This window comes from Salvia splendens, chromosome 14 (assembly GCF_004379255.2).
Source record: "Salvia splendens isolate huo1 chromosome 14, SspV2, whole genome shotgun sequence".
NCBI classification, from domain to species: Eukaryota; Viridiplantae; Streptophyta; class Magnoliopsida; order Lamiales; family Lamiaceae; genus Salvia; species Salvia splendens.
The window spans coordinates 5,955,626-5,967,888 of NC_056045.1; the positions used below are offsets into that span (position 1 = coordinate 5,955,626).

The 12,263-nt window shown below is 36.7% G+C and overlaps 2 protein-coding genes across 2 annotated transcripts; both read right to left on the reverse strand.

Moving 5' to 3' along the window:
- Positions 1-12: 12 nt before the first annotated feature.
- LOC121765497 (uridine kinase-like protein 1, chloroplastic) lies at positions 13-4,871 on the reverse strand. Its single transcript, XM_042161677.1, has 14 exons — positions 4,554-4,871; positions 4,364-4,455; positions 3,814-3,883; positions 3,580-3,698; positions 3,296-3,392; positions 3,110-3,189; positions 2,255-2,449; positions 1,577-1,660; positions 1,435-1,495; positions 1,230-1,290; positions 854-947; positions 674-746; positions 507-589; positions 13-397 (listed from the first exon to the last, which is right to left on the reverse strand). Exons 1-14 carry the CDS (start codon positions 4,747-4,749, stop codon positions 251-253), a joined length of 1,452 nt encoding a protein of 483 aa, XP_042017611.1. The 5' UTR covers positions 4,750-4,871; the 3' UTR covers positions 13-250.
- A 1,930-nt stretch (positions 4,872-6,801) lies between these two features.
- On the reverse strand, positions 6,802-7,706 carry LOC121763760 (mavicyanin-like). The gene is made up of 2 exons (XM_042159840.1): positions 7,496-7,706; positions 6,802-7,326 (listed from the first exon to the last, which is right to left on the reverse strand). The coding sequence occupies exons 1-2, from the start codon at positions 7,656-7,658 to the stop codon at positions 6,983-6,985; spliced, it is 507 nt and encodes a 168-aa protein (XP_042015774.1). The 5' UTR covers positions 7,659-7,706; the 3' UTR covers positions 6,802-6,982.
- Positions 7,707-12,263: the final 4,557 nt, after the last annotated feature.

Sequence of the window (12,263 nt, forward strand, 5' to 3'; positions counted from 1 at the left end):
AAAAAAAGGATATTAGGAAAATACATCCACCTTCTACAAATGTTCAATGATCTGTATTTGGCTTCACTTCTAAAGTTGGGATTTGAAAAATATTGATTATGGTAAAACATATGAAGTGGTAAAAGCCAATGATTGAGAAAGAGGGTACAAGAGATTCGTGCTCGAACGGAGCAAACATGTATTAGCATAAAATGTACAATTATAAATACGGTCAATAGGCAACTAAATGCCTCATCAGGACCAGCAACGATCAATCATCAGTGCCAAAGTAACGGTCGCCGAATTCTCCCATACCCGGTATCACACGGAATTCTTTGTTTAGGGCTACGTCGATCTCTGATGTCACGATCTTCAATGTTGGGAAGCGTTTGCAAACGCAATGTATGCCCTCCGGTGCCTGTACATACACGGGATATGCAAGAACCAATTCGGATCAGAACCAATTCGCACTGATTGAAGTGCATGATAAAGTTGGTTATTATCCAAGAGAAGTAAGAATGACTCACTGATATGAGGTTTAGGAAGATAATGTGAGATTCTGGAACTCCTTTCTGTATGAGTAGCTCGATTGCCTGATTAGCAGAGTTACCTGGCAGAAAGATATTTCAGGAATTAAGTTCATAACCAACTAGGCGACTAGCCATTACCGACAAATGCGAGTAGATTCGTCTACCTGTAGCAAGGACAGGGTCAAGGAGGAGGACATGGCGCTCACGGATATCATTAGGAAGTTTTTCATATATGAGCTGTTTAGGTATGAGAATTAGAAACAAAAGAAAATGTTAGAAGATTTTGCTGCCATTCTGATACAGACTAATCTACGAGGGTAAAACTGAAGGAATGAATATCCAACCTGCTTCCCATCGTCGCCCTCACGGTGGATCAAGATTTTCCCAATTTTAATCCCTTTGCAACAAGCACGTAATGCGTTTTCCATGCTTTCCCCACTACAAGAAAATATAAGTGATAGATATGCTCCGACTTCCAAAAGAAATATGAAACAATCAAAAGCCATTTCAAGGAGATTAGCAGAAGTCTGCTTATATTTTTATACAGAAAGAAGAAAATGTGAAGATGAAATTGAAATGTGTGGGATAGTACACGTACTCTATATATTTACTAAATTCTGATGGTAAGCATCACAAAAAATTTAACCTCAACCTCTTTGAAAAACTAGTACTTCAGTACTTTGGTATATTCGGACCAAAATACACAAATTATTTCCTCACCTTCGAATAATGGAAACCGCACACAGTTTCTTGCAAAAGTCAACACCAGTATATATCGACCCTGCATTAAGTTCCAATAATGCAATGAGTGACGTCCACATCCACTAAATGCTTGAATACAAAAACAAGAGGCACCCCAACCCCCAACAACAAAAAGGAAGAAGCATGCACAAACACAAAACACAACTCATATTTTTAAGAATACCAGTCGGTGTGGTAATTTGTTTCTCAGTGAATGGTAAATGACCAAGACCATGCTCTGTAACCTGAAATATCATAATCAAAAGTTCGAATCTGGGAACAACTATTATTCAGTAATATTATGAATTAAGAGAGTTCATAATTACCAGACGTATAAGCCTGTCAGAGTAAAATACAAAATCATGTTTGGAAATGTCTCGGTCTCGAATCAGGGTATGCATGCCTCTAATCTGTAGCACAAAATCACAGAAATCAGAGTCTAAAGATTCATCATTATCACAAACATTCAACTGAAAGAAATAAAGGCTGCTAGATTCAGTTGTTCGATTAATAGAACTGCAACATTTAGCAAAGAGGCTATTAAAAACCTTGTTTATCAATTACTCCCTCCGTCCCCAAAGAATATGCACTTTGGGTTCGGCACGGATTTTAATGCAAAATTGAAAAGTAAAAGAGGTAGAGAGAAAAAGTAATTAAAGTATTGTTAGTGGAGAATGAGTCTCACCTCATTAGAGTGAAAAGAATTTCCAAAAATAGAATGTGCATATTCTTGTGGGACGGACTAAAAAAGAAAGAGTACATATTCTCGTGGGACGGACTAAAAAAGAAAGAGTACATATTCTTGTGGGACGGAGGGAGTATCAAGTAACTGAAGATATTATTACTTAGTGAATTCATAGCATTTCCAAAAGATGAAGCTCTACCACAGCCCAGTCATAATAGCTACTTATAAAAGATTAAGTTGGAGGGACCTTCTTGTCTTCTAAAAATATTCAATTGCAAGATAGCACGAATCTATAACAAGAACAAGCTAGAATGTATACCTGGAAGGTCGACTGTATGACAGTAACATTTGGATATATTTTACACAGGTCATGCTGCCCAAGTTTGGTGCGAAGATGTTGGACAATCAAGTCAATTGCAACATGATTGTCACCTCCACGAGGTATAATTACATCAGCATACTTTTTGGATGGCAGGACAAAATCATCAAAAGCAGGCTTCACAAATTTTGCATACTGTACCAAGGATAATATAAAAAAGAAACTTTGTTAATATGAAGGATGCAGGTAAGAGTACATATCTTGAAACTCCGAAATAGAGAACCCAAAAGTTATGCACTACTATTTCCTAGTATGTTTGGAAGAAAAATAACACTTCAATAGTTTAATTCCAATACAAGACAACTTAACCTAAAGAACTCACACAAGGAAGAATTCAAGTTATTAGTCTCCAAGGGCTTTTATCTAGGTATACTAACAAAAGGGGTTGGCAAACTGAACCATTGGCAACCTCAAATAAATGACCACAAAATAATACTCCCTCCTTCCTTAAAAATATGAACTTTGAAGTGATACGGTTTTAATGCACAATAGGTAAAGTTAGGAGAGATAGGGAGAAAAAATTATTGAATTATTGTTTGTGGGGAATGGGTCTCACCTCATAAGAGAGAAAAAAAATACTCCTAGAACAGAAAGTTCATAATATTAACTTTTTTAAGGGATGGACTAAAAAGTTCATAACTTTTTAAGGGATGGACTAAAAATTTCATAATATTAACTTTTTAAGGGATGGAGGGAGTAAATGAATTCAAGCAATTTCCTAAACATTGTGGGGCATAAAAAAAATAACTACATTAATCTTCAGTGTAAAAGAAAATAAAAACAGTGGAAGCTTGCCTGTTCTAGCACGGAGTTTATCTCCCTACCCCTCTCCACTATATCTCGCCTTATTCTACGAGCAAGCCTCACATCAGCATCTGAATCAAACAACTAACATTAACAAAATGCATGATTTAATGATGATTGTTACGATAGCTCAGCTAAGAATAAATGAAATGGAGAAAGAAATAATTCAAGGTTCACCTGTGTCAACAAAAATCTTCATGTTCATAAGGTTTCGTACTCGTTGATCATGAAACACAAGGATACCCTCAAGTATGATTACGTCAGATGCGTTTACCTGGAATCATATGAATTTTGTATTGGAAAATAAAAGATTCTCTACATTTTCACATACCAGCCGCATTCAGCATAATGGTTATGCCAGCAAAAAACATACTTTATGCAAATTCTAAGCATTCTCCCAAAATTTTAAGAGTAAAAAAAAGTGCAATCTGCAGGCAAACATTCAAGTACAAGATATCCACCTGGCGGAAACTGTCCGAACACCTTTGATGTGTTTTAAAATCATATATCGGAACATGGACTGGCTGGCCAGATTTAAGCTTTCCAACACACTCCAGAAGCTGCTCAGTATCAAATGCATCTGCAATAGATGGCATTGAACTTGCTCACAAATCTATAGAACTATAGAAGCAAAAATAGGTTGATTTCAGAGTAGTTCAGTTAAAGGTAAAGTTCCATATCAAGAACTGAGATACCTGGATGGTCAAAATTGTACTCGTGCACACGTTCCAACTCCTCAGGAGTTAACCCTCGATAGAAAGAATCCTGCATTACACCAGGATGACGTGTTTTAAGAATTTCAACAGAACCAAGATAGTGATCAACTTAGTACTGTCAACTCATTCTCATCATCTGGTCTTAATTTGAAGAAACAAAGCACCAACAGGCAAATAAGGGATTTATCAAAGTGATGGTAATACTCTATGTTATGCCTTGGAGCATTGAATTTTCTACCATGCCACATTACATATATATTTGTTAGCAACTTCTCAAAGATTATTTCAGAAAAATGAAGTCCAGAAAAACTAGGTGTTGAAATCAAATGAAGTTCAGTAATTTAACATGGAAATACCAAGCACAACTAGCTATAGTTCTCCACCACACTTACACAAATAGCAGAAGATAAATCAAAAGTTTGAGAGCTCAATTATTTGTCTAAATAGGCTAAAGAAGTTTCGATTTATGACTTTTCAAAAACAACATAATAGCATCAATCAATAAAAGAATTTAAGCACACACACAAACCTGGTTGACTAGCACCACGCGATGATCATGGAGCTGCTGAATAATCATATCGCAAACAGTAGTCTTCCCCGAAGCAGTTCCACCCGAAACCCCTGCTCCGAGAGCAAAAAACAAGCAGCCACACTCAAAAACAAAATTCAAACCTTCTCCAACACGAGCACGCTAATTAAAACAAAAAAAGTACAAGTACCGATCACGAAGGGCTGCTTCTGCGCGGCTGAATCGGTGGCGGCGAAATCGGACGCCGGCGTAGCGAGCGGCGCGGAATCGCGCTGCGACGGAAGGGAGGGCACAGCAGAGCGCAGGCTGTCGAGGCGTAGTCCAGAGAAGTGGGGGCCGGACGCCGCCTCCATGACGTAGTCGATCGCCGTCGTCTCTTCCAGCATGGGTAGTGTTGGCTTTTAGGGGCTGTTTGAAGGGGAGAGAGAGAGACAGAGAGAGAGAATAAGGTGCTGTTTGGTGCAGTGGATTTCAAACTGTGGCGAATGTGTTATGGGATCCTCATCAGGCAAATGCTATTCCCATTTTATTTGCTTCAATATATTCACCTTTATTTGTGCACCTATTTTATTATTATTGATCATTGTATGCACATGATTTTGATGGTATTGACTTTATGTATTTGCCTAAATTATAGGAGTATAAGTGCTTCCTAAATATTGGGATTTCATATTTGTGGTTACTAAAAAAATATCACAATAAAATCCTAAATATTATGCATTACAAGTTTAAAGGGTTTTTTTTAGATTGAATTGGATTAAATTGTCCTAACCAATAAAAGACATTTGTACACTTTTTCACATCTAAAATAACTACTAGGAATAAAAATGGGAATTAAGGTTAGATAATTTTTTCAAAAGAGGAAAGAGTATGCGAATAACAAATTGAGTGACTAATTGATATGACAAAATAAGTACAACTGTCTTTAATTTCCACTAATTTTCCTAAGCATAAATTTACGTGCTTTTGATCTTAGTCCTTCATCGTAAAAGAACAAAATATTTCCAGTCATTCGTTCAAATGCAGAAAAAAAGTATAATTCATATGCTTTTGATCGTAGTCATTCATCGTAAAAGCACAAATTAATCTTAGCCTTCCCGTTCAAATGCAGAAAGCAAAAAAATCAAAATCAGTGTGTTTTTGATCTTAGTCATTCATCGTACAAGCACAAATTAATCAAGGCCATCCATCCAAATACCAAAAAATAAAAAAGCACAATCACAACTATCTAACCTGTATCTCCTTGAACTTTTTTTGTAACAAAATGTCTTCTCACAAAAAACCATGCACATGATGAACACGTCCTTTTATGTAAAGTTTATATACAAATTTCACAATACTTAACTATAGGGACCTATCAATCATCACATCAATTTTGGAAGCGGGAGGGAATGCATTTAATGAAGATAAGAACTCAATTTGGTCAGAATGCACACAAAGATCTTTACGTACTAGTATTCAAACCATCGAGAAACATGAGAGAAATTTCACCGAGAAAATTCTCATATGATAAACACTTTCATGAAATTTCTTCATTACTTTCTCGATGGTTTGGGTACGAGCCTGCATAAAACTTAGTGTGTGTTCTGACGAAGTTGGGTCTCTATCTTCGTTGAATACATCATTTGAACGTTTCCATAAACATTGTGATTATTGACATATCTCTATGGTTCAGCCTTGTGAAATTTGCAAATAAACTTTATATAATCTTTCTTTATGAAAAGACATTTTCTAATAAAAATTTAGAAGATGGAAATTGAGGTGAGGTATGTGATATTGTGATCTCTTATACTTGTAGATATGAATGTACTTCTCCACACTTTAACAGATATCTAAAAATAATTCATGCTTTTATGGCGAACGACTAATAGCACATGCACAATATGTATTTTTCATATTTAAACAGTTGTACTTTTTGCCTTATATCGTTGAACGGATGACTAGGATCATTGTGTGAATGGATAAGATCAAAACAATACAAATTGTGGTTATTTGTTTTCTGCATTTGAATTTTCATTAATTATTTTACTTTCTACGACAATAACTACTCATTTATTTAATTAAACAACCTTCAGTCTTCTTATTTTTAATTAGTTAATTCCTTGTGTGGCCCTTCTTAGAACCCAGTTGAATTACTTTTGAAGAATTCCCAAAACGTGTCAAGTCCATTTGAAGAATTTTTAAATTGGCTTATATATTTGTTCACACAGCTAACATAACAAACTGCAAAACACACTACAAATTCATATAACATGTACATATTTACATTATTCACTTAACAACTCACATCAAAATGTCAGTCAACTGAAGTTGTCATGGATCAAATTCTCCCAACACAAAATAACCTATATTTAGACCAAAAGTAGTGTATAAAGTCAAAGTTTGAATTACAATTGAAAATTAGTCCAATAAAATTAAAATTGAAGAATTACCAGACATACCAACAATCGTTTATATGAAATATAATAATCAAGAATCAAAATTTACATCGTTCTACAAATAAATGCGGACTCAATAATAGCTAGAAAAACGAAAATAATAAAAGGATGATGATAATAATAAAACCTTCACCACAACCGCAAACAAAATTATAGTCGATTTTTCTTTATTACCTATTTTCTACACGAAGAATATCGCGACGAGCACCATCAAGCCAAAGAAGCTAAGGAGTTGGTGACGCGGCCTGGCTGCGGAGGTGGAACCGGTTGTTGCTGATGGAGTGGTTGAGCTGCCAGTGGGAGACGACGGCGAGCCATCGGCCGCCACGGTCGTGATCTTGACCTTCATCCCCTGCTCGCAATGGCCGGATGTACCACACGCAAAGTAACGTGTACCGGGCTTGGTTAGCTTCACTTTGCTGTCGCCGCCGCTTAGAGAATTCGACGCAGCGCTAACGTCGCATTGCTTGAACGCGCTTTCACTAGGTAGTTCGGCCACGTTGTGCAACGGACTATATTTGAACTCTGCATCGTTAATTATTTCTAGTAATTTAGTGAAATTCGTTAAAATAAATAAATTTAACACATGAACTAAGTACCAAACAATAATTTTGTACTATTGATCAACTAGTAAAATGACCAATAAAAATGTTAGTTTAATTTTACGTAAATACTAATGCAGTAGTATTATTACCGAGTTCGTCTCCGACTTTGAAGGTTTGAGCAGATGACCACAAGTCGAAATCGGTGGATTCATCCCAACCTTGGCTTCCTCCGACAGTATGTTTCGTCGCAAATGCTTGTTGGAGAAAAACTGCAGCAATAACTAACACGAGCAATTTGTATGAAGTCACCATATCTATTTTATCTTAATATATTTCTTGCTCTTTGATAGCTTCTGATGTATGATCTCATCAACTATATATACAACTCTAGTAGTTGTTTCTTCAATCTAAAGATATGCTATATAGGACATTATTTTCCACCAAGAAATGAAAGTTTTCAGTTTGGGTTGTTCGACTTGAATTTTATGTGACCTTCATTATAACATCTGCAACACAAAAGGTTGTGAGATGTGTCACCACCTCATACTTTTATGATATAGTAGTATTTTAATATTTTTAATTATATAAAAAAATGTGTAAGATGGGTCAAAATTCGATTTCGGTCACATATTTTTAATTGTAATTATACATCTGTCATTTCATTGGTATTTGAATATGAATTTGGATATGATCGCGTGTACACAAATTTTTTTTACTTGTTTGAATAACCTATCACATGACTATCACTTTTTGTTGCATCCAACAAATAAATTGTGATTTATTTTTTGTATCATAAGTAAGTTAACTAGTCGATGTTTTATGTATTCTCAATCTTGATTTGGGTTCGTAAGTCTACTTACTAGCTCTGAAACAAACTCTCATTCTTTTCTTTTCTTTTCTTTTTTTCTTGGAATAAATTAATCTTGCACTTTGAAAGAGCTATAGATAGTTAGTTGTTGATGCATTACCATATTTATGAAACTTCATTTTTAAGTGATTAGATGTTGTCTATATATAATTCTAGAAGCATGCTCTATCATTTTGGTGGTTTAGGAATAATTGAATTTGATTGCATGTTAAGCAAATTCTGGTATGATTTCAAGACTTGGCTTTGAAATTAAGCTAACCTTGCCATCAAAGACAAAAGTGGATGCTTGCATATAATTATTATTTTTATGTATTTTTCTCACGCACAGGCTGAATTTAGTTGAATGTCGTCACTAATCTTGAGCTTAATTAAGTAGTAGGTGCGATATATTTTCTGGTTTCATCAATTGCTTTCTATTTTTCATTTTCTAGTATTTACTGTTTATTGACTACTTTCCAACGGTAAAAAATTACACAAATAAACTGTTTTACATTTTGTTTACTTGTACTTTTAACTTGTAGGTATAAATGAATTAAATAAGTATATTATACCAGTAGTAATAAAGTAGGTACTCGGTTTAGTTTAGGTTTTGATATAACATAATCGAACTGAAAACCAAAAAATCCTAAAATGTAGATATAGTAAAACTGAAGCAAATCGAAATCTGAAAAAAATCAAACTAAATTCTAAAAGTCAGTTGAATTCAATTCGGTTTTTTGAAATTTTTGCACGCCCCCTAAAAATAGATAGTCGATGTGTGATGTGATCCGTTGCTAACTTTTCTTAAGTTGCTAACTTGCTAACTTGTCAAGGTAGTATATTAAAAATGTCAACACGGTGATAATGAAATGTCAACAGAAACTTAAGTTGATATTTTAATACATTGTGTTGACATTAATATTCAAATGTCAACACAGTTTATTAAAATGTCAACATAAATATGTGTTGACATTTTAATGTGATTGTGTTAACATTTTTAATACACTACGTTGATAAGTTAGCAAATTCACAACTTAAGAAAAATTAGTTAACATTTTATTCCAACTATTTATTATTATTTTTATAAAATAAGTGCAGAAAAAAAAAATGTGACAAAATTTCAGGAGAAGAGGGAGTAGTTTATAAAAACTCGGCAACTTTGGCAGTTTGGATCAAAATGTCTCAGGGGAAATGTGTTCGATCAATTCACATAAGAGGTACCAAACATGTCCGCACAATTCATACCAAGCCTGTTAACTTTGCGTGAGTGCCAAGCGGGCGTTCTCGGCACCACATAGACAGATTTTGTATACATTGTCCAAATTTGGTCAGTTCTTATTAAATATGTGTGCAAGTCTTGCAGGGTTTAGTTTATGTGCAATGTGTGTACTATACGAGTATTTGCAAGCTATATGTATGTGTGCATAATACTCTATCCGTCCGTGAAATGTTGTCCAGTTTTACAATTTTGGTCCGTCCGTGAAAAGTTGTTCACTTTGCTTTTATTCTATTTTTGGTAAATGGTCATCACTTTCCACTAACTTTTTACACTCACATTTTATTATAAAACCAATATATAAATGTGAGACTCTTATTCCACTAACTTTTTCAACTCACTTTTCTTCACATTTTTTAAAATACGTGTCAAGTCAAACTTGGACAATATTTCATGGACAGAAAGAGTATGATGTATGAATTGTGCGTTTCTATGTGCGGTGTGTATAGTGAGCAATGTATATATATAGTGCATGTTGTGTGTGTGCAATGTGAGTGTTGGCGTATGTGATTGTGAATTGAGAGGATATTATTTCATTTTCAAATCCAAATATTTTGAAATACCAAATATTAAACATAAAATCAAAGGCCTGAATTTCAATTTGGCCCTCATATTCTATAATATCAAGAAGCCTAGTAGTTTTCATGCACATAGTTAGGAAAAAAAATAATCCCTCCGTCCCATAAGAATATACATTCTTTCTTTTTTAGTTCGTCTCACAAGAATATGCACTTTCCAATTTTGGAAACTCTTTTCACTCTAATGAGGTGTGGCTCATTCTCCACTAACAATATTTTAATTACTTTCTCTCTACCTCTTCCTTACTTTCTCAATTTTACATTAAAACTCGTGCTAAACTCAAAGTGCATATTTTTTAGGGACGAATGGAGTAAACTACTATCAATCAAAACATTTTAGTTTTTTAATACATACAACACTTCCTATTTCCTACTGATCCATCATCATATCCAAAAAAAATCATAGTAATTCAGAGGCTTATGGGATTAATCCTAAAATTCGTAATACCAAAAACCAGAGCAATTTACGCTGGGGAGGGATGATGGGGTGCGTACTAAACAAGCCCGACAGCAATGACGGCCCATCAGCCCAAAGCCCAAGGAAGAGTATGAGTTCGGCATTACCAAAGAGTTCGGCCTCAGCCTACAGCTCGGTAAAAGCCGACCAATCAAGCTCTGCGAGTTCGGCATTACCAAAGAGTTCGGCCTCAGCCTACAGCTCGGTAAAAGCCAACCAAGCTCTGCTCTCAGGTCGGCATCAAGCTCTACTCTCAGATCGGCAACCAAAGCAGTTCGGTCTCAGTTTTCGACCGAACAAGGAGTTAGTGGACCCATGCAGGATTTCCACAACTTCCAACACACCCACTACCACGTGGCGTCAACTCAGGCCACGATCTTAGGCCATGACCTACACGACCTCCACGACCTAGAGTGATGATGTAAGCCACGATCTTAGTTCAATGTATAAATAGAACTTAGATCTGATAGAAAGGGGTTAGAAGCTCTCTAGAGATAAAAGACCATATAGCAAATAGCAAGTTTGTATTTGTAAGCTGTAGAAAACAGATCAAGCAATACAACTCTGCCCCCTTTTCTTCCCGTGGACGTAGATTTACCTCAGTAAATCGAACCACGTAAATTCTCTGTGTCGTGATCTGTATTTTCCTGCATTTACTAACATCAGAAATTCGCGGAATCATCACTGGCGCCGTCTGTGGGAAGCAGAGAACCAAATTTGTGATAAAGCGAATTTTTGACCATTTTTTCAACCCAAAAAATGCATACCAGATCGCAGAGTACCCGTATTCCTGCCCGTGAGAACCAGGAGGAAGCCAATCCACCCCATAGGTCTGGAAAACAGCCTAGGGATAAATCCACCACCAGTTCTCATGGCGGAGGAACAAGCCGCTCCAAAAGCCGTCACACCGAGTCTTCCCAGCAGCCCGATTTGAACGAGGCTGTCAAGCTGTTTTTGGCTGAAAAGCAGGAGGAATTCTTAACCTTCCTGCAGAGAAGCCAAAAGCAGCCGGAGGCGAAAACGGCGGATTCTCCCTCTCCCTCCATACGAGACAGTCGCTACCGCAGTAGTGTCATGTCTTCCAGAAGAAAGAATCCTCGGTACCGGAATCACAGGAGAACTCAATCTCCTCCATACCGACGAGATATCGGATTCGCCGTGTACGGAGCACTGAAGACTCCGTTCTCGGACGACATCACCCGAACTTCCCTACCACAGAACTACCGAACTCCGTCGATAACCTATGACGGACTCGTAGATCCTCATGATTTCTTGGGACGCTATCAATATAACATGGCGAACCAGGGTCTCAACGAGGTCCACATGTGCAAGCTGTTTCCCGAACTGCTTATTGGGAACGCAAGAAGGTGGTTCGATAGCCTCCCCCAAGGCAGCATTAGATCCTACCGAGATCTAATGGATGCTTTCCACAGGAGGTTCTTTCAGAAAGCGGAAGCCCGGATTACTTCGGCTCAGCTGCTTTCTATACGTCAAGGTCGCGACGAAAAGATCAGCGACTTCCTGACGAGATTCCATAAGGAATGCCTACAAGTAGATAATCTCAATGATCTACTTGTCATTTCGGCATTCCAAAATGGAATCCTGCCCGGAGCTCTCTACAGAAAGCTCGTGGAATGCAGTCCGCAAACAGCTCAAGAGATGTGGGACATTGCGGACCAGTTCTCCCGAGCCGATGAGGCAGACCGTCGAAAACGGTCTTTAGACAGCTCATCTAGAGGAGACGAAAAGAAGCCCGATC